Raw genomic sequence first — 23,151 nt, forward strand, 5'->3', positions numbered from 1 at the left:
GTATCACGCTCGTCGTGACGCGATGCTCGAAATCCATTTTTCAATTTCGTTCTCGAAGTGCTCAAAGAAGGACGACGATAGTAATTGGAACAGTGGAATCCATCATCGCTGGCTGGAAAGAAAATATGCAACCCGTGACTGAGCAAGAGGCTCTTGGGCAGCAGCAGGAAGAATCAGTAATCCAACAATAACGCTTGTAACCAGAAGGCAAAAGATTATGATTGGACGCAATAACATCCAATAATGACGGACCCACAAAACGCCGAGTGTCATTTTTCTTTTTCACCTCGATGCCAGTTCAGCGAACGCAGAATCTTTTTTTTTCTTTCCCCTTCCTCCTTAATTTTACTCGCCTTCGTAAACCCCCTATCATTACAGTGTATCACCATGGCGCAGTATCCCACGCATCTTTACACAAGACGAAATTCACACCACGCTCATTGACCGACTTGTGCGTAATATCTTGACCAGTAAGACACATTTATTCCCTTTTCAGTTACAGTTGGCACGATTAGCACTGGTGATTTAACAACAAACTAACGAAACACCAGAAAAACCATCCGCATCACACATCCTTTGCATCAGGACACTATTTAAATTTTCATCAATAAATAGCTGAATTTACGGTACAACTGAAAAAAAAAACAACAACCCTGGAAACATACACTAAGCACAAACCATTATTGATTGCGTGAACATACACTTGACATAATATTCTTTTTCTGTTAATATTACTATCATGGAAAGTAAATGGCGACGGTATTAAACGAGAATGACAAATAATTTTGTCTGATCTTATAAAACATAATTATCTATTTATTTCTATTTATCTATATTTGTGAAAATTCGGCTATGTTATGACAAAAAACACATAAAAAGATTATCATTTCTCGTTATTCTTTTTGCTCTTAATGTAATATTTCCTATTATATGTAATATGAATAATGGGGTTAGTGGTGGTCTCGGTCTACATTCTCATAACATACATAAGAAGCAGTGTAAATTGCAACAGCGAATAAAATGCAATAGTGGTTTGATTTTGCATGAATTGAGATTATGAGAATGCGAAACACACCCGTGATATCTCTAAGCTGGCATTTTGAATACAGGACGTTACTGAAATGTACGCGTTTGTTGATTGGAAACGTATACTGGCATTTCGGAGTCAACATTAAATGTTGGCAGACAAATAACATGATCTGAGTACCAGTACATTCGTACAATGCATTTCCGTTTTGCTTTAATCATTGGAAGAAGGACAGAGCATGTAGATTAGATAAATTGAGGATTGCTTCAAGAATAGCATGATTTGTATTCACGCACACCCGCTAACAGTAAATCAAGCCGATATTTTCTCTAACTATACATATCAGTATGTGTCTGCATGTGTGCATTATATGAAATGAACTTGTTCTGAATAAGTAGTAATAGGCCTATCTCGAGTCATTTTCACAAAATTTTAGCTCTCGATGTCACCACAGAACTACACCAGATCGAACTGATGCCTAGAATAACAATATATACACACCTTTAATATTGCAATATTAACACTTTTTGTGTATAATTTCGGGGGTGGGGAGAGAAGCCGAATTCACACAACTAATCAAAAAGACACACGTACGCGTGAAGTAGATTACCATGTCGAGACACAAAATAATAGAGAAGAAAGATGAAATGAAAGTGGGCTAACATTCTTCTCACCTTTTCGTTCTGATAAGCCGTGACAGCGATAAACTCGTTCTCTCTGAAGACGAACGTCCGAAATTGACTCCAGGGCAGCTTGAGGATGTCGTTGGCTTTGACGATGTGGAAACGAGGTTGGTATTTATGCATCGAATTCAGGATCGTCTATCAAGATGTGACAAGAGAGAGAAAAAATAGTGATATAGAAAATATTTATATTCATTGAATTCAATATATCAAATATGAAGGTTGAGAGTACGAAAGAATGGGCAGTTTATGCTTGCACTACACACGTCATGCAGGGATTGGGTTTGTAAACTCAGCTGATTAGCCCGTTAGTTATATGTCAGTCAACCGACACAAGAAGAAGCCTTACGTGTTTTGCTCAAATTGTGCTAATTTTGTTGAAGTACGGGGAGCGGTTTGTCTCTGTTTTTTTGTTTTTGTTTTTGTTTTTGTTTTGTTTTTGTTTTTGCAAATTTTTCCACACCCATTGAGATGTTCTAGCAACGTAACAAGGACAATGTGCGTACCATACATGTCACAGCCAACCTGCCTGGCTTATGAAGGGACAGGCTTATGAAGGGACATCATCACGCTACCTGCAGCGTTGATCTCGACTAACGGAAACTCCGTGGCAAACGAACTTGAACTCTGTAACGTGTACTGCTTGTCGTCGATTGGGGGCGCTCTATTTAAAAAAAAATTCTCGCCCACAAGTCTTGTCGCGGTTAGCCGCTATGAGACGTGTAGAGGTGGTGACAAGAACTCGTGCCAAAACTGTTTTTGGTATTATATATCATATGTATGCAGGGTGGATGATACTGAAAACGGTTTAGCAGCACAATTAAAAGCTCGTCTCTGTGACGGAAATGGGCAAACCATTAATTTTCATCATCCCAAAGGTGCACTTAATTTCATCGTACAACTGCAAATCTGTTACATCCAATTATGGTGGTTGAACCAAGGAGGTATGAGAGAATACCTCCTTGGTTGAACTTCTGCGACTTTGTTGTTGCTGTTTTAGTTGGTGTCTATACTAAGGACTGGGGAAAGTTACTTTCGTGTGTGTGGTTCTTAGCGCTGCAGAGCAGACATTAGCAGCGACAACAACAACAATAACAAACGAAAATCAAACGTTAACGTTTCTAGCTCTGTACTAGCGAGCACTCGGTGTGTTATTCCAAGCTAAACACCTATGAGGAGTGACACAGACTGGAGAAGAGAGGTGTGAAAACCCGAAACCTGTCGGTTCATCGCCTTCGCATCACAGCTCGCCCATATTTGGCCTGGTTTTAGACGCTATTCGCACAGCGCCAAATGCGACACTTGGCAAGACACTGCCAGTTAAATCTAGCGCCCCCCGATGGCTGCCCACGACCCAACCCGATTGTCAAAGCTGCGAAAATCGTCAACACTTTTCACCAAACAAGGACATGTGTCTCGCTAGTTAACACATTTCTGCCGAGCGAGAGAAGAGAGGGAAGAAGGAGAAAATAACATCAACATCGAATTCGAGCATAAGCTCCGTCCCTCTCCTCTTTCTTCGGTCTGTAATGAATGTGGGAGGGTTGGACGACAAAGAAAAACATAAAGATGTGCTTCAAACGCGAGTGACCCACGGTAGCCCAAGAATGACACAAACTTTCCCGCGCTTTATTTTCCACCACGACACTTATTGGCTGCAAACAGAAACTGACGAAGACGTGTGAACTAATTAGAACTTTGATCAGTTATTATGTCATGAACCTACCCCCCCCCCCCCCGTCTCTCTTTCTTTCCCTCCCTGTCTCTCTCCCTCTCCCTCTATTTCTTTTCGTTCGTGCTGTGGTCTCAGTGGACTTCGAACCATGAAATTATGATAAAACATATTTTGGTGTGATAACCGCGGAATGCATTAACACCTGGGACGGGAAAGCGTCCGCGAAACCCGGTGACCCGAGACGGAGCAAGGCGAGGTGGTCTCTGGCTGCCGTCGTTCCCTCCCCGCTCGTCTCGTGTACGAAAGGAGAAGAAGGCCAAGAAGAGACAGAGTAAAGAAAAAAAAGCGACGGGGGCTCGGAGCTATCACGGTCAAGGTTAAGAGGCGTCCTTGGAAGCCGCGCCTCCTCCTGCAACTTTCCGGGGACTACATCTCCCGCACAACCTTTGAACTAAGCTCGACATTCTGTCGGGCACTAGTCTCCATTTCAGCAGATGGAAGTTAAGAAAGAAGGACGGAAAGAACGGATGAATAACCTTAAGTTGACATCACTGAGTCAGTACAAGTCAAGTCTCTGCAGTCAGGCGATTTCATCAACTGAAAATTCAAACCTTTCTTTAGACGCAAATCCTTCTTCGACCGAAGAGAATGACATCATAATGCAAGGTGCCTACGTCTTCGCTCTGTGGTGAATGATATTATCATGAACACGTAAAGTTACCTTCAAACCACTTTGTCATCCACGATGCCGAAATGATAATGAGTAATCAAATAAGATTTGAAAAAAAAAAAATCAGCTATACCATTCCGGCCACACCAACAAGTGGTTCGTGAACTTTGACCTACGGCGGGTGATAAGTCCGACCACAAACCCTCGACTGTATTACACCAACTGAATGCCTGGGTTTGGCAAAGTGCCGAAACAATCACACATTAAAGACCATTGAAACAATTGCATATTAATCACCAGCATTCTGATCTCGTACGCCTTGGTGCACTAACGATTGAAGCGAACAATTTCTCGTTCTCGAGAAGGCATGAAACACGATCATTTTCGCCTGCATATCGGACGCAAAGTCAGGCACCTGTTACTTCGATTTTCACAAAGTTACACCGGGACGGGGGGATGGTGTTGTGGGAAAACCCCCTCCCACCAAGCTTGAAGGCAGATACGCCGAGCAGTATGTCTATCTTAGGCTTTGGGAGCGAGGGAGTTAACAAGGCTCCCTGATCTCCCAGAGTGACGTCATCGCAATTAGAAGAGCATGCCGTAAGTGCAACAACAACAAAACCGTGATGCAATCTATTTACCCCCCCCCCCCATCTACCTCCTTCATTCTGTTTTACCGACCAAGTATAGAAACATATCACTAGCCCGCATATCTGTTGGTGTTGACGATATTATGGATCATTGCAACGTATAGAACACGAAGTCTATTATACGCGACCGTGACAAGCTTTTGATATGCAGGGCAGTAATGTCCCCAACTGATTAGGGAATGGTGCCCTATATGTTGATCGGTCGTCGAAATACGTGAGAACGGTTATTCAACAGCAGTGTGATCATCCACAGCGCATGATTTGCAGGTGACGTAGGACCCGTTAAAGTTCATGGAAGGCCTATGCGTAATACATAATCCGTGACCAGATTGGTGGAGTAGGCCTACTCCTATGCCGATCTGCACGCTACCGCCATGATGGACTCGATCGGCTTCTCGTTTGTCCAACAATTAGGCGAGAACTCGTGGGCAGAGGCCTCGATAATGACCCGTCTCGATAGGAAATTAAGTTTATATGGTCGTCTATTGGAAAATAGTACAATTCCACTGTCTCTCTTACCTGTTCGGATATGAGAGAGAAAGCAAGATGCATTAAAGTAAAAACCCGCTCTATATCTTCAAGTCTACTTTGATGAACAAATTAGAATAAAACAAACAGATTCAAGTTGTTTTTAAAGAAAATTATCCAGGTTTAAGGTTTGATATGATTCCAAAGAACTCCAATGATGTGTCAGTCTCAAATGTTCATCAGCTGAGATGGTGCTCTCATGCCCTTGATAGTTGGCCCTTAAAGGTAGGGAATCCCATTTGCATGCCTCAAATGAAGAGTTGTGTAAATACAAAGGTATGTTGAAGAGAGTATCATTTTAGAAACTCCCATAAAGTATTGAAAGTGGAAGGTAACATTTAGTACATTTTTATTGACCGTTAGATTTTGAATTGAATTTTTTTCGGGGCTCACCGTAAATTCCAGTACATTACTAGGCTACCTTTGCAGACCCATGCACTGCATGTGTGTCCATCATGTATATTTTGTGAAGAAAGTTCATCAAAACTTACAAACATTTCTATATACATTCTTGCCACACACTCTTTATGTTACTACATCAGCTCTTATACTTTTAGATTTGTGTTTATAGATAAAAAATACAGAAGACTGCAACAAAAAGGCTTAAGTGTGGCTGACACACAGAACTACTGAGTAGTTGAGTTTTGTGCATTATTCAAATTGTAGATAACTGTTGACTTCCAAATTTCTCAGCAGTGGACTAAACAAGTCCACTGAGGTTCATATTTAATGTTTTGCTGCATTTTGGGAGGTCTGTAAAAGGTATCCCCTACCTTTAATAGTCAGACTCTCATTCGCTTGCCGCAAATCTTCATCTATGTTTCATTTTATTCACATGACGTCAAGATGAAGACACTGTAATACTCTTCACGTACATGTAACATTGTTCGAGGGTTGTGATGATTTAGCAGTGATGATTTTGTGAAGGGAGGCAGTAATCATGCGATAGTTACGGAGTTATTGGCAAAATGAGGCGATTTCACCCCATTTTAGGTACTAAGCAGAGAACAGCTGTGAGGTGATGACATGATGATATCCTTGTTTGATTTGCATCTGTGATTGTGATCATCATCAATGTGTTGCAGAATCCCGTAGAAATTTACAAATTTTATAACTTTTTAAACTTGTTATCATACTTTGATTGAGCTTATGTTGTCCTGTTTGTTTAGCTTTCTTTTCTTTATCAAAAACACTGCCAAAACTAGTAGTGGTTCCATCTTTAAGAAGTTAAACTCTGCTGACCGAGCTGTGCAAAGGCGTTCAAGTAGATGAAAGATCACTCAAACAAAATGAATTATGCTGTTAGTTTCAAGACATCTCTGAACAATCATCGTCTTGCTTGTAATATCGTTTCCGAAATAGATTATTCAAACACATCTGTCTATGGAATAATTGAGTTTGGTCAGTCTAGCCATAAATATCAATTTTACAGGGGATTGAAATTAATTACTTACGAACCTTTTTTCCCCATTGGTTCATTTTCCCCCACAATGTCAGGGATACCGGTCGCAATTAGGCTTAATTTGTCCACATGTGACACATTGTCAAATAGCGCCCTCAAAGTCGGCGTTGATGTTCCCTTTAAAGGGATCGTATAGTTTCGGTTGAGACCCAACTTCAGGTTTCTTACATTTTCTGGTAAGATAATGAGAAACCTCTTATGAAACAAGAAAAAGCATGCAATTCCAATAGGGATTCAACGTTTATTTGATGAAAATTGATTTCGAAATGGCTGAGATATCCAAAACAGAGTGATCCCAATAAAAGTGGGACCCACCTTAGTATCTTTTATTACGGTCGCTTTGCTTTACTTGGTTTTTGGATGTCTCAGCCATTCTAAAACCTTTCCCCAAAACCAAAAACCAAAAACCAAAAAAAAAACAAAACACAGAAAACAAAAAAACTTTCAATTCCTCATAGAATGGTATGCTTTCTACTTTTTCATAGGTGGTTTCTTGGTATCTGGCAAAAATTTAAAAGCCCAATCCTCTTCGCCACCAATACTATACCATTCCTTTAATGTGCGACTATCTTACGCAACGCTGACGTCACCACACAGGTATAGCATGAGCATGAGCATGAGTCGGGAAAGCCTCGATCAAAGGCGGATTCGCGAGCTCGTGGCTCATTTCACATTAAAAGTCATGATATCGTCAAATGACTACTGCAACCCCCCTTTTTTTTTGTCATCTGGGTGGGGAATAACGACGGGGATGATAGCCGTTTAATGACATGGCTGGTACGATGGTACAGATAGATCCCAGATATTCCATTTGAAATTTTCATCACAGAACCGAGGTGTTGCAGTTTCATGACTGTCATAAACAACATAGGCTGACTTACAGATAGATCTAGATATATCGATTTCCTTACTCCACTAGAGAAAATGCAAACAAGATAATCATGCTGCTTTAAATTGGCTGAGGTAGGTCGAGATTTTTTTTTCTTCTTCGTCTTCTTCTCACTTAACTCGGCTTCGGCTTTCCGCTAGACCCGCCTGACACCTTGTCACATGCGATGCCTCGCCAGAGCCCTCAACGGCCTCTGCTTTTCCCATTCACACTTCCATCCACCAATCACCGACCACCCGTTTCACATGACCTTTGACCTACCAGGGTCGTAGGGTCAGGTTCAAGAAGCTACCGAATGACCACCAAGGCTTTTCAGGCAGGAAGAGCCCCCTATCTATTTTCCTTTTTTTCCATAGTGTCTCGTCTTTTCTCTTGTTCGCTTTAATCGCTTAGTATTAGGCTCATCTCTGTACAACAGAATTCTATGTGCTTCGAGAGGGATAATCTTGGCCAACCTGTTGAACTCTCCACTCAAAGTAGAACATGGGGAGGTCTAAAAAGATTCTAATTTATGCCCACTGTTCTCGTCAGGCAACATGAAAATGATCTTGCCCGCAAAACGGGAAAAATAACATGGTTTGGGGGGACGCCAACCCGCATTTAACACTCATTACAGCAGCCATTAAATCGGGATAAGAAATAACGGTGTAGAATTTCTGAACAAAACAAATAATATTAGTGCGTGTGAAAATGTCCGCCTCATTATGCATCCTGGCTGAACTGGAAAATGATTCACGAAGGCATAAAAACCCAAGAATGAGGAGCAAAAAAAAAAGTGGGTTAAGACACTCTACCGTCTTGCGATGTGCCGCCTTTAAGACGCAGCTCTGGGACCGATGTTCATCGAACTGGAATCCTGCCGTCTCAAACCACTGTCTATTTAATGAAACTGAACTTGAACTCTTACGCATAGTCTGATTCTCCTCTCTCCTTCTTTCTCTCCTTTCCTCTCTCTCTCCCTCCGTCTCTTCTTCTCTTATCCTCTCCCTCTTCCACTCTCTCTCTCTCCTCTTGCCCCTGCTTGTTAAAATCACCCCAGGTGTCTTACTGCGATTTGATAATCCTCTCTATGTAGGAATATGTGCTGCGCACAGCTCCGCGGTGCGCTCGCCTATTACAAGACCGAGCAGCGGTAGGTCGGACGGCTCCGCAAGCGCGCTGGCGCGTTCCAGCCCCGTTCTTCCCCAGCCCGCTGCGACGGCCTTGGCATTGAGTTGCCGCCTCACGCAGTAAGACCCGCTGCGCCGATAATGCAAAAAGTGTACACAACACACGAGCGAACTCGAGTGAGAAAAAGAGAGAGTTAGCTTTCCCTCAGTGACGTACAGCGCTCCTTCTGGGCAGGGTGAGAAATTCAGGCATTAGACAAGCGACCCACGTCACATTTTTCCGCGAAATCGTATCGAGATAATATCAATCCAGACTGGTCATATTTTTTTCGTCTTCATACCCAACCGATTTTTCAAAATTGCATGACTTTCATAACTAGCCGTGTAATAAGCTATAGGAAACCTTTGCATGTGTAGCAGCAGAGACTACTAACGCAACCTCGCAAAGAACTTCAACTCGTCACCCGAACACAACTTGCGGTAACACACTCGCGCTCATGACAAATCGAATAGACCACAGATTTCAGAACCTCGCACAAGTCAAAGACGTCAACCTCGTTGCTGTCCTATATACAAACTCGGCGTTCACTTTCCCCACCGTGTTCTCGTCTAACACTTATTAGCAGTCCCATTCCGGCGTCACACTGTGCAAATTTTGCAACGGGTGTGTTATTAAGGAAGCAGAGGAGAGAGAATGAGTAAAGAGGGAACGAATCAGGGTGAGGAGAAAGGGAAAGATCCAAACAAGTATCGTTGTCTGCTACGAATGACTCATTTCCAAAATGGCCGACTGGTTATTAATGTTCGCATCATTTCTGATCATGACTAACCCGCGCACGTTGCGGTGTGCGCTGGTCGCGTTAATCTCTCAGAAGCAGCAGAGAATATGAAAGGGAAGAGAAAAAACGGTCGGAGTGGATGGCTTGTTTTTCTTCAACATGTGTCGGCATCTACCAGGACCTTAGTTTGGATTCTATCAGATAATTGTTACGAATAAATATCCTCGCCCGAACAATCTCGAATCGAAGAGAGTCCATGTAATGACCTCATTAAACAAAACTAAACTCGACTGTCAAACTGCATAAAAGATTATGGAGATGCCCCCGACGAAATGCTGTCCAAGCTTACATTCCGAACATACATTCTGTTATATTCTAATTTCTGTCACGCCTGCGTTACCTTCTGTCGTTTCAATTATTCTCAATACTTTCGAGTGATATGAGTGATCGTGAAGTCTCTCCACGTCCGTGCAAGTTTCAGTACATGAAGAACGCAATGGGTCACGGAAGGCACAGTGTAAGGTAAACGTATCGCCACAGTGAACGAAATCTGATGCCAGCTCCTGAAGAAATTGTCAATATCAATATCAGTTCTTCATGGGCAATTCTCTTGTAAAATCACTTAACTGTGATCTAGATAGTTTCAAGAAGCATATACCTTTAATGATCATCACTTCAGGTAAAATAATTCAACCATCGACTCATGGAATCAAGAAAAGTATCCGCTGATTTGTGTTGAAACATTTTCTATTTATAGGGGAACCATTCGCACACATACAATCAATACCTAACATGAAATAATCACAATACCTGGGATATTTTGGTTCTCATTTCATAAACACTTCCCCAAAAAATAAATATATAAGCATAAACAAATGAAAATATGGTTTCAAATGATAAGAGAACCTTGTTGTTGGCAAAAAGATAGCAGTTATCGAACTCTTACTCTCACAGAAGCCGAATTATAGTATCTATTTATTAAAAAAAAAGACACGATGCTATCGTTCTTGCAAATGTATAGGTGTCCATAAATCTTAGATATCATCTGCACAGCCAACTAAAAACACAAGTTTTATGTGAATGAAGTATTTACTGTGTTCACATCTTGTCTTCCTACGAATGAACTTGAACTCCTAAACTGATCAAAGGAATTTATGCGGGAATAAACTGTATCGGTCACGAATGAATACCCAAATTTTTGTTCGTTTTCGTTAAAGCTACGACAATCACGACACATCAGCAGTCAGTAAAAATACTATAGGTTGGACAATTGTCGAAGAGGGGGATGAACGAGCTAAACTTTATTGGTGCTTTTTCGTGTTCTGGTCTTTCCCTTTCCTGTTCTACACCTGCTTCTGCCAAGAGAAAGAACACATAATGGAAGTGAAAACGAGTGGAAGGTGTAAGAAGCAGAAGTACAAGAGAGAAAGGGTGGTCATATAAGTGTTATAAAGGACATCCTTTTACCCCCCCCCCCCCCCCACATCCCCCTTCCCCATACTCCTCAACCGTCACATCAGACCTTTCTATTCCGTCCCTGTACCGGTCTGTCCGGTCAAGGAAGCGAGCAAACTTCGACTGGGGTTTTTTATTGATTCGCTGTGGCGCCTCGTTCGTCAACACACAGCAGTCTGGGGAAAACGAGTAGGTAAATATTAGACTCGTGTTTCACACACACACACACACACACACACACACAAACACACACAAACAAACACACACACACACACACACACACACACACACACACATACTCTCACTCTCTTTTCAAGAATGAGTATAGTCGCAGGTTATTGGCAGGATCAAAAGATGATCCGATATCCCATAAGTGTTTCTGTTCTGGCTCCAGTTTCAAGACCGAAAGATGCCTCCAAGACCACGCCCTCTCTCCACTGCATTTTAGCCTTGTGCAGTGGACAGTTGTCATATATATAATATATATATATATATATATTGTAACGAAATTCGTTTTAATCGTTCGATTATAATTTGTCATAATCGATTGTGCCTGTAGTATAGAAATGGGCGCATTATCGGAATGTTGGACAAACATTTTAATGTGGTAGTGCATTATTATGAGTTTTAACATTTATTATTAGATATGTGGTTACTTGTTTGTCATGGGCAAGTTTGAGTTATTTAATACCAACTCCGGTTTAGACCGATGATACATGCCGAATTATAGTAACCATGTACAAGAGATACTGTTAAAACGTGTAATAATTGTACGAATTTTGTAACCACCCCAACATTGTAAATAATTTGAATCACTACTGCAGGTATTTTCTGCGTCGCTTACGGCCGTGCGGGATTGCCTCCTTACTCCGCGATAGGAGGAGAGGCATATAAAGTGGCCGTTGTGTGACATAGTCCGCAACAACTAGCCCGTGTATGATAAACTCAAATGTGTCGTTCATGTTCACTTCTATGTGTATTAAACTGTACATGTGTTCCTGAATCGATTACTCCATTGTGTCTTCTTGAGAATTCTATCACCAAGCAGCGGTGTGCAGAGTGGTGGTACATGTTCCTGAGTTGGAGCACCGTTCCTGAGAAGACCAATTAGCAAGTCATTAGATTTCGGGTATATTGGTAATGTGACTTGTCGCATAGTCCGTGCCCAATCCAAGTTCCGGTCGTCGTCATTGGATTTCGGGTATAATGGTAATGTGACATGTCGCATAGTCCGTGCCCAATCCAAGTTCCAGTCGTCGCCTGAGGAAGTTGGTAACGGTGCGATATAGCACTTTACCCCGTGCCATCAAACGATACCTGTGCCACCATATGGTTGTGAAAGGTGTTCCACGTTAGCGTGACTGAGTTGGTAATAAAACTTGGTAGCAGAACTTGGTAGCAAGAGTTGGTAACAGAACTTGGTAGCAAAAGTTGGTAACAAACTAGACGTACCAATTTAACACCATCTACACCTGACGTTTGGAAGTGACATTATCTAAGTGATGCTGAACTTTGTATGTGTGCCGCTTGTGTTGGTGAGCTGCTTCTGACACAACATATTACATGGTAGACACAGACTGGTAGTTTTAATGATTTAAAGGGATCATTGTAAACTGCAACAAAACGAACCCCGCCTACTCGGCCATCCTGACACGGCTCGCGGAGGCATTTGTACAGACAGTCAAATACACACTCTTAATTCACGACGAGAAGGCGAGTTCGTCACACATGGTGTCAGGAGTGGGATCCCTATTTGTAACTTTTGTATGAATTAATGTAGTTAACTGTGTTTTCACTATGGCACGCGAAACGCCATTGTTGGAGTTGTCATTTTTGCTGGAGAGCAAGATTAGCGAAATCGACGACTTGATTGCTCAGGTGTCAGAGTCGGTGCGCAAACAAACTGGAGTAGTACCAACTTCGGTTTCGAACTCACGCTGCTCACCGATGAGACTTGGAGGGCGCCTTAACCAGTCGTCACTGTCAGGCTCACCAGTGGTGTCACCTCAGCTGTTTGGAGATGCGAATGGAGAGGTGGAGTTGTCAGCTCCGCCATCGGCAAAGCTACTATCTCAGCAGCATCAAACTCCAATGCAGCAGTCGCATTCATCTCGTACAAGTGACCAGCCTGTTACATTTGGTGGACAACCAGATGTAATGCCACACCAGTTTGGCCCGAACCAGCGACGTCGAACAGAGCTCTGGGACCAGAGACGTCATTATGATGTTCAGGGCAACGGAACCAGCAAACCGGTTGTCATACCAGATAGATATGATGGCAAAGGACCTGTGCTGGATTATCTTTGCCATTTCGAAGCTTGCGCTGGAGTTAACCGCTGGACGGAAGTGGAAGCTCTTCAATATTTGGCTGCCAGCTTGAAAGGAGCTGCTGTCAAAGTACTAGCACAGCAGACGGGACGTCAACTGACGTACCAAGAACTTGTGAACCGCCTGAAGCACCGCTTTGGACCTGTTTCGCATTCAGAAGTATTCCTGGCAGAACTGCGTACCAGACGACGCAGACCGAAGGAAAGTTTGCAGGAGCTGGGACAGAGTATTCGCGAGCTTACATCCATGGCATATCCTGAATTCGAGGAAGCGGGCCAAGATAAATTGGCTCGAGGTCATTTTCTCGATGCTATAGTTGACCGGGATATCCGAATCGGCCTTTTCCGAGCTCAGCCTCGTACGCTCGAAGAGGCAATCCAAGCTGCTCTCAACACAGAAGCCTTCCTACGGATGGAGAGCGACCGTCAGCAGTATAACCGTGTCTTGTTGTCACAGGAGGAAAAACAAGACGTGGCTGTGACGGATGAAGACACTGCTGACAAATCCATGGGGGTGTGTGAAAATAACACTACTCTCATGATCGAAGCAGTGAGCGATCTAATAAAGAAGAGGGAGAAGGAGCAACCAGCGCCAGTGCCGAGAAACGACTTGGCATCAAAGACTGAGACACTCCCTACAAGCGAACAGAAGGAAGATAGTCAGCCTTCTGATAAGAAGGAGGACACATCCAAGGAGGGTACGAATCCTCCAGACGACGGGTGCACACCAGCCAGAGAGGCACCCGAACCAGAGACATCTCACCCGCCACTACCTAGTTCCCCAGCTCCACTTCTGTCATCCACGTTCCAGAAAGGACTGTACGTGAAGTTGAACGTGAATGGGCAGGAGGTGATGTTTCTGATAGACAGTGGTGCATCGCAGTCATATGTCTCAGAAGAAATGTACCTGCGAATGAGACCTGAGCGAAAGCCACCACTTGAACCAGTGACAAGCATCGTTCGTCAAGCAGATGGATCTCGGTTGAAAACAAAGGGACATGCAACCATGGAACTTCAGCTTGGCTCTTGCTTGTGCCATGTTGACTTGGTAGTAGCTGACATAAGAGCTGAGGGCATCCTTGGTCTGGATCTCTTGATTGGTCTGCAAACCACGCTCGACTTCCAGAACATGCAGCTGCATACTCCATGGGTATCTCTCCCATGTATAAACAATGAGAAACAGATATGTGCAGCAACGACAGCACCGACGTTGGTAAAAGGGACAGCGCCAGCCAACCTTACCAGCCTTGCTGAGGACGACACAGAGACCACGCCTCTCGACGAAGGTATAACTCAGAATTGTGTGCCGCCACATCTGGTGGACTTCTGTCAATGCAGTTGGACAGAAACTCCCCCAGAAAGCAATTCATCGGCATACCAGCTTCTGAGAGACGACTCAGAGGTGTTCTCTACAGGCCGAGCAAGGACACGTGTCAGCGTCAGCGCGACAACACCAGTGGTTGCGGGAAAGCTACCTAGTGGACATCGCCGGTGTGACGACTCTTCCTCACCTGCACGCTATTCTCGGTCACCGGGAAGACCACCTGATTATCTACCCCGATCGAGGAGCCGCTCTCCGTTGAGGCACGTCCGTTCTTCTCGTCGTACATCGGATTCATTCTGGCACACCATGCCAGGGTAAAATGTGACATTTCTCGTGTCGACCTGTCTGATGCAAGGGAGCAGCCAGGACAGGAAATTAAGTGAAGAGACTGTTGAACTCTTAAAATATGAGATTCTGACGAACAATTAGTCTATATGACAGTTGGACAGCTTTGAACTAAAGACTGTAGTTGTCTCATAACGTTGCTATGGACTGTACGTAGAGTTTTGTAAAGGAGCAAAACGTTTAATAATGTTTCTAGTAGTACATTTTTGTTGTCACTTTTTGCTCTCTATGTGTTCGGCTCCAGGGACGAAGCCTGCATGGGGAGGGAAGCCATGTAACGAAATTCGTTTTAATCGTTCGATTATAATTTGTCATAATCGATTGTGCCTGTAGTATAGAAATGGGCGCATTATCGGAATGTTGGACAAACATTTTAATGTGGTAGTGCATTATTATGAGTTTTAACATTTATTATTAGATATGTGGTTACTTGTTTGTCATGGGCAAGTTTGAGTTATTTAATACCAACTCCGGTTTAGACCGATGATACATGCCGAATTATAGTAACCATGTACAAGAGATACTGTTAAAACGTGTAATAATTGTACGAATTTTGTAACCACCCCAACATTGTAAATAATTTGAATCACTACTGCAGGTATTTTCTGCGTCGCTTACGGCCGTGCGGGATTGCCTCCTTACTCCGCGATAGGAGGAGAGGCATATAAAGTGGCCGTTGTGTGACATAGTCCGCAACAACTAGCCCGTGTATGATAAACTCAAATGTGTCGTTCATGTTCACTTCTATGTGTATTAAACTGTACATGTGTTCCTGAATCGATTACTCCATTGTGTCTTCTTGAGAATTCTATCACCAAGCAGCGGTGTGCAGAGTGGTGGTACATGTTCCTGAGTTGGAGCACCGTTCCTGAGAAGACCAATTAGCAAGTCATTAGATTTCGGGTATATTGGTAATGTGACTTGTCGCATAGTCCGTGCCCAATCCAAGTTCCGGTCGTCGTCATTGGATTTCGGGTATAATGGTAATGTGACATGTCGCATAGTCCGTGCCCAATCCAAGTTCCAGTCGTCGCCTGAGGAAGTTGGTAACGGTGCGATATAGCACTTTACCCCGTGCCATCAAACGATACCTGTGCCACCATATGGTTGTGAAAGGTGTTCCACGTTAGCGTGACTGAGTTGGTAATAAAACTTGGTAGCAGAACTTGGTAGCAAGAGTTGGTAACAGAACTTGGTAGCAAAAGTTGGTAACAAACTAGACGTACCAATTTAACACCATCTACACCTGACGTTTGGAAGTGACATTATCTAAGTGATGCTGAACTTTGTATGTGTGCCGCTTGTGTTGGTGAGCTGCTTCTGACACAACATATTACATGGTAGACACAGACTGGTAGTTTTAATGATTTAAAGGGATCATTGTAAACTGCAACAAAACGAACCCCGCCTACTCGGCCATCCTGACACGGCTCGCGGAGGCATTTGTACAGACAGTCAAATACACACTCTTAATTCACGACGAGAAGGCGAGTTCGTCACAATATATATACATACATACATACATACATACATACAAGATTAATATACATTCATTAACCATTACCAGCAACTGTAATAATCATCAGAACATTCCGGCATGAAATCAATGTTCGTACATCCAACGTTCATGATCCAGCATCAAGCCTTTGCGGAGGAACGAAGCTCTTGTTTGAACTTACTTTCTGAGAACATGTAGAGGAAACCATGCTTTATACCGCCGCCACTGTTTTAATACATCTCAAAAGCCACCCACCGCTCTCGTAGGAGCATATTATCTTGATGAAATGACGCAGCGGCACCACGCGCACGAGTCCGCCTTGTTACCGAAAAAAAAAGCCACGAAGTTCCAAGTTGACCGCTTCAAAATAACTTATTACTTCTTCTCTTCCTCGCTGTCAACCCTTACTGAATACTACTGTGCACATGTGTACATATTGGCAACACACACACACACCCACACATGCACCTACACACACGTGTAGACAAACATACAGCAGTAAGCCGCTTTTATCTCAACAGGCACCCTGACGCCACTGAGTAGGGCTTGATCACTTGAGTCAAGTCAGTTATCATCCGGTAGCCTAGCTGCACACCGGATCGCCTCTCATTTTATTCTCACTCAGGACAAGCTGCATGCGCCGCCACCTTGTTTCGTGGCGTCATATCTGACACAATACCTGCCCATAATCCCTCGGTATACAACCATCTAACTGTCTGTATCACAAGAGAGGTGGTGGCAGTGGCCTTCTACCTCTCTGATGCCCCCCCCCCTCTGTCCGAACACTGTGACTCAAGTGCGAAAAGCACGCAAACACACACACACACACACATACACACACACACACACACACCATCGCACGCACACACACATACACACAGAGAGACACTAGAGATAGATAATATCAATAATTGTTTTATCTGCGCACGATCCGTTTAACGATACTTTTCTCAATCCGATCGCATGACTGGTCAAGCGGTCGCGATTGTCTGCCACTCCCGCCTCTGTGGGTCTTCACTGCGAGAATCAACTAATGGGATTTTTCGAGGCGGTATCTGATTTACTCCTCATCGTCTGTTGTCATCTAGGAGCGAGCAACGTGAATGGTTTGATTTCAAAACAATGCATCGGGCTCGAAGTGCGCGCTATTTCGTTAAATTTCCCCTAAACCCACGCGGACGAGTAGAATACCACAAAGAGAGATGAATTTCCTGTTGAGCCAAACAGGGAAAACGCGCTTTCACAAAGCACGAAATGGTTTTTTTTTAATAATAATGATAATAATAAAGCGTGTTCAAGGTATCCAAGAGTTCATCAGAGCATAGACTTATTTTAGGTCTACGATCAGAGTACAGTAGTAGGCCCTAAATGGTTTATACTCTCTGCAGTGTGACCTACCGACTTGAGGTGTGTTTAAAGGCAGAAAAGTGGAATAGTTAATAAATTAATGATACCCGTCGAGTTTCGTTTATACTGCCCGTTATTCCCTTTTCATTCTACCTTCATTTAACACTGCAGTGCAACACTTTGTTGGATGTGTGATCATCCTCATGATCACACTACATAGCTAAAACCGTCTTTGCACAACCCGTCAAATCACGATCAAAACGAAACATATTCAGTCCTAATCCGTTCCATCTCTCCCTCTCTCTTTTCAATTGAATTGTCGAAGAGACATTGACCTTCAACGTAAATAACCACTCGTCCTATTACCATGAACTGGTTAGGTACGGCTTGTACGAGTGTCTCAAATATTATGTGTATGTCTGAACATCTGCGGTTTGGCAAATTTGTGTAACGCGCCCCATTTAGCTCATCGCTCACATCTGTGCGGTTACTTGTAAATATACACACTTGGAAGTCGCGGGAAAAGCCGTGCAAATCACCAATTAGATACGATTTGGGCGAGAAATGGTACTATAGAAAAGGAAACATGGGAATTTGTCACAACAAGGACATTCAAAATAGAAAAGTATCATAATTCACTTTTCCCCGCGAATCGTTATAGAACGATTTATAATTAGATCCTTCCCCTCTGGGAAATTTCTCACAAGAGGGGCAACATAGGAAGAGGGGGGCAATTCGGCACCCCTTCTTTGACTGGTTGATTACAGGTGTGTACCTGTCAGGTAACAGGTTGGACGTGACAAGGTTAATGCCATCGCATCGTACCCGGCCGACCCGTGAAGCCCAGTTGCGATTCTCATTTCCCATTTTCGCGGCAATGAAGTGCAAAATTATGGGGCTATCTTTGGACCACAACCTCACAGCATCCATCGGATGGGAAAAACTGTGTCCGTCGTTCCTACCAGCCTCCTGTATATGTAATCATTCTGAGAACATTCTTTATCTACGCCGACAACAAATTCCAAAACCATAGCAGTGTTCGAGTTTTGCATTGGAATTAAGATCCACCTTTTAGCTACAAACGTATTCGAGCCTTTACGGCAATTAACTTTCGGAGCGGTTTGAAAACAACAGGTTATGGAAAGGGAATGAAAATAAAAAGGATAAACCTCTTTATTTCTAATTGTAGGACTCCTGATTTAGCTGTACTTAGGTAACATGCCATGTAACGTGAAAAGAATCGAAGGGCAAAAAATGATGGATCAGTTACATACTTCTATACACTTATGTGGGTTCGGCCTATACACGCTTTTCCTCTCGAACTGACGAGAACAAACATAAGCATTGATCTGGGCAGGTAAAAATGCACCAATACAGGATATTCTTAGAACTCTGCAAAGCGATTTCTAATACACAGTCAACAGCAGGCGATCCTCTAAGCATCGATACCATATATCGATCATTTTTAAACACGATTCCAACGGCCAAGCTGAGCAATGTCGTTTTCTCGTCACCATGGAAAAAAAAACAAGAACTCTAATAACACAGTGATGTATTCTTTCGAGTTTGTTGAATGATTTTGCCCTCGATTTTTAACCCTGATTTAGGTGTTAAAGAGATTATCCGCTAAGAATAGGGAGTGAAAAGAGCTCATAATCTTATGAGACTATTGGAATTACAAGAAGGAGTGTTAGGGAGAGAAAAGGGGGGAGCGACTGAGAGTTTTTTACTACTTATAATGTCATTACAGTATCATCAACTCTGGAGGTTATAAACCCCTTCCAATGCTCCCTTGTCTGTCTGTCTGTCTGTCTGTCTGTCTGTCTGTCTGTCTCTTTCTCCCTTTCTATTTTTCAATTGTTTGATACATTATGATTTAATCTACCTGAATTGCAGCAAAGTTCGCGTATACTGTAAGTACGTGTTAGAGGGAGCTCCTTCATTTATTACAACTTTGCCAGTGTGTGGCCAGAAGGGGGAAAAAGCAACAACAAAAAAGACGACTTACTGTCTGCAAAAGGCGTGATATCGCCTCCGGGTTGTGTCTCTGTGGTGATTACTACCAAATCTTCAGCCCAACAAAGCTCCTGGAACCGTACAAAGAACTTGGCCCCAGTCACAATAATGCCCCAAACAAATACGAAACGTACAAAAAAAAACGGGCCTTCCAGTCTTTTTGTGTTGATATCATGATATTGGCACAGAAACAGAGAAAGGAGGGAGAAGAAAAAAAAAGAAGAGAGGAGGTGGGGGAGAAGAAAAGAAACATTATCTAAAAAAGCGCCAATGTCGGAAATATTCATGCCAACACCTCTTCATTCTGTCACCTTTTTTCTGTCTGTTTTTCTTTGTCAGTTGCAACAATCAAACCATGGGATTTTAGCTGTTAAAAGGAGAAAGGAGGTTGCACTAGGCCAGCCACTGGAACGCGAATATTATAGCGGGATAATGCTCCACGGCGCCGGTCTATCTATCAATTATTGAATGCGAACAAAAAGCGCGCGCTCTCTCCCTCTCAACTTCTAACAACAAATAAAAAAGAAAGAAAGAATGTAGAGAGAAATAGAAAGAGAGAGAGAGAAAAAAAAGAAATAGCAAGAGATTGAAATTCTACTGTGATAATGAAGCAAAAATAGGTGGCCCGGTGTTTTGGTCCTGACGCGTTAGATTGGTTTTAGCTACACTTAATTGTAAATAATAAAAGAGAGGGGAAAAGCGAAAATAACTGAAAACGAAGAAAGAAGAAGCAGCATAAAAAAAAACAACAAAAAAAGAAAACTATGACGAGCACCAGACAGTCGTTGGGCAGCATCTCTCTGCAACACCATTACCAAAGTATGGCGAGAAGGGAAATCTATAAGAATAGCCTGCTTTCTGGTTCAAGCTACTGCCTGCAGGACCATCGGGCTTATGTGCATACCCTAAACCTTTGATTTCAAGTACGTAGCTTATAAGCGGAGGCCCCCCGCGCGAAAATGGTGCGTCAGATTGGTTGTCCCCCTTTGCTCCTGTTGGAAGTAGCAAATATAGATACGCACACATACTCGAACGCGCGCACACACACATTGCGCACGACTTCTGTGTTTATTCTCAAACAATAGAGTCAAATTTCTTGAAAGACGGCAGGACGAGCGAGGGAACAAGAAAGAAAACTAAATAAAACAAAAAATAAATATGTAAGTAGAGAGGGTGATATACGAGACGGTACCCGCAAGTTCATTCTTTTCTCTTCTAAAAAGTTTGGACAACTATTGTCCTCCTCTGACGGTTTGAGACGTAGATGAGTGTTCGCCAACATGGGGGGGGGGGCGGAGACGAAAGAGAGAAAGAGAAAACACAAAGAAAGAGAGGTGGTTAGCCGGTGGAAACTTGAATAAAATGTGACAAATAGAGCACGACAAAGTCATGTTTGAGCAATCGTCTGCTTTGGGTGACTGGAATGACAACGCGTCGTACGAGGGCTCCCTAGCACATCACGAGGGAGGTCATCTCATGCGAGCATTACATACACACACACACACATAGAGACACACTCACACACTCGAACACTAGTCAAAATTGTGCCGTTATTTTCACAGCCTGCAATGACATACACTGTGTCTATCATCGGTTCGCATGATTGATACAAGGGACGATAATTATTATCTTATTTGTCTTTTAATATCGAGACAATGAATGATGCCATTTTGACGTTCATTCCGGTCATAAATGTATACACCGGTAAAATGAGAATTATGCTCATGATGTACGAGGTCATTCGAAGACACAGATTGACTTCCTCATTTCATTTGACTCTGGGAAACTCAAGACAATTGCTTCTCTTCATGGGATCCCATAATTCCATGGACGATCTGCCTATTTTTATTGTTAAATCTGTTAAATATTGACAGATGGATAATGCAACAACAATCTGGTATACAGCAAACCAGCTTTCGTTTCTTCAGTCATTGGGCGAACCTTTGTGACATCATTTCCGGTATCTTCTTTGACTGGGTGACGACATTTCCTTTAAATCGATAGTGGTGTAATAACCATAATGCCCTATCGATCGATATCTCGGCATGTTTGTGTATTTGTGGTTATTCTTTTTCCTCTTAAAGTACGACCTTTTTTCCCTTCTTGTTTTGATGCGAGCACAGGGCTTCAGCCTACGCCAATGCGAAGGTTAGACAGCCTAAATAGCAGATGACGGAAATGCAACTTAGCAAGTAATTGCAAAGGTGAGTTTTATTGAATTTTATCCCTTCTTTCTTCTCGAGGGGTTGTCGCAAACCTACAGCGAGAATCTTGCTAGGAGCAAAACTGAGTTATTCAGTGCAGTATGATATCATGCTACAAGACAATTACTAATAATACTGCTCTCTCCCGATCTGTCTCCCTGTCTATCCCTTCCAGTCGCTTTCCCTGTGTCTTCCTCCCCTCCCATGCCTTCTTCTATACGAGGTTCATACAAAACGTCTGCGAATTTGATACGATTTCAAGTGACGTCTCATCTTGGTGCTGATTGTAATTAATTTCCTCATCGCTGCTAATCAGCGGAACAGACATCATCTCATTTTGCCAGCAATCTTGGCGTAAATCGTCTCGTGCACGATCATGAACGGGAGGAGGAATGAGAGCGATAGAACGATGTCGATTTGTAGACGCTTCGCGCCGTATTCATTGATACTGGCTAGATGTGATTTTTTTTTCTTCTGCCCCCCCCCCCCTCTTCTTTTTTTGTGTGTGATAACATCATTCGTTCATACGAGTAGCGAGCATACTCAAATGACTAGGCCATTGCTTAGACATTAGTAGCGTGTCCAGTGCTTCAGTACGTTTGCCACCGTTGAAGTATAACCCTAACACGACCGTTATGACCAAATTACAGACGCAGAGGATAATAATGTAACAATCTTTACCCCACTTTTTCTTGATACAATATTTGTTACTCATGTATATGATGTGACTACATCTGAGCCCAGCTTCAGGTGAAGATGATATCTGATCATTCGGCTCCTCTTTTTTTTCCATTCTCGTGCAACATGTTTTCAAAGGGTTTGCCTGAGTAGGATCAATGTCGGCTGCTAATTCGAGCGTGCATTACGAACACTGGCAGCTAGTGTTGTCAAGATACGTGGCTGGTGTCGCCTAACCGTAAATAAAACGTTTTGCCAAGAAAACAAATACAACTACCACGAAAAGAGAGAAAAAAAATATGAGAACGAGAATATATGGGGAGATGCAGAAAAAAAAATGACTTGAGGAGAAAGAAAGAATGGGTATTTTCTCCCTCTTTTTTCGTATATTTGTTTTCAATGCGTGCAATTGGCTTTTGTGCCCGTTTTGTTGTAAGGAAGCTCGCGTTGTGGCCCTCGGGCCTCTGATCTCTCGCGAGGCGATT

The 23,151-nt window shown here is 42.9% G+C and overlaps 1 protein-coding gene across 3 annotated transcripts in view; it reads right to left on the bottom strand.

The window, feature by feature from the left end:
* LOC139735743 (uncharacterized) overlaps window positions 1-23,151 on the bottom strand; it is a 47,501-nt gene that overhangs the window by 13,103 nt on the left and 11,247 nt on the right. For all 3 annotated transcript variants that reach the window (XM_071646494.1, XM_071646493.1, XM_071646492.1), the window contains exon 3: window positions 1,702-1,848. In XM_071646494.1, coding sequence (XP_071502595.1) covers window positions 1,702-1,848 — 147 coding nt within the window. The remainder of the gene's footprint in view (window positions 1-1,701; window positions 1,849-23,151) is intronic.

This window comes from Diadema antillarum, unplaced genomic scaffold, assembly GCF_040938485.1.
Source record: "Diadema antillarum isolate AM-2024a unplaced genomic scaffold, OU_Dant_1.0 seq00000597_RagTag, whole genome shotgun sequence".
Lineage (NCBI taxonomy): Eukaryota > Metazoa > Echinodermata > Echinoidea > Diadematoida > Diadematidae > Diadema > Diadema antillarum.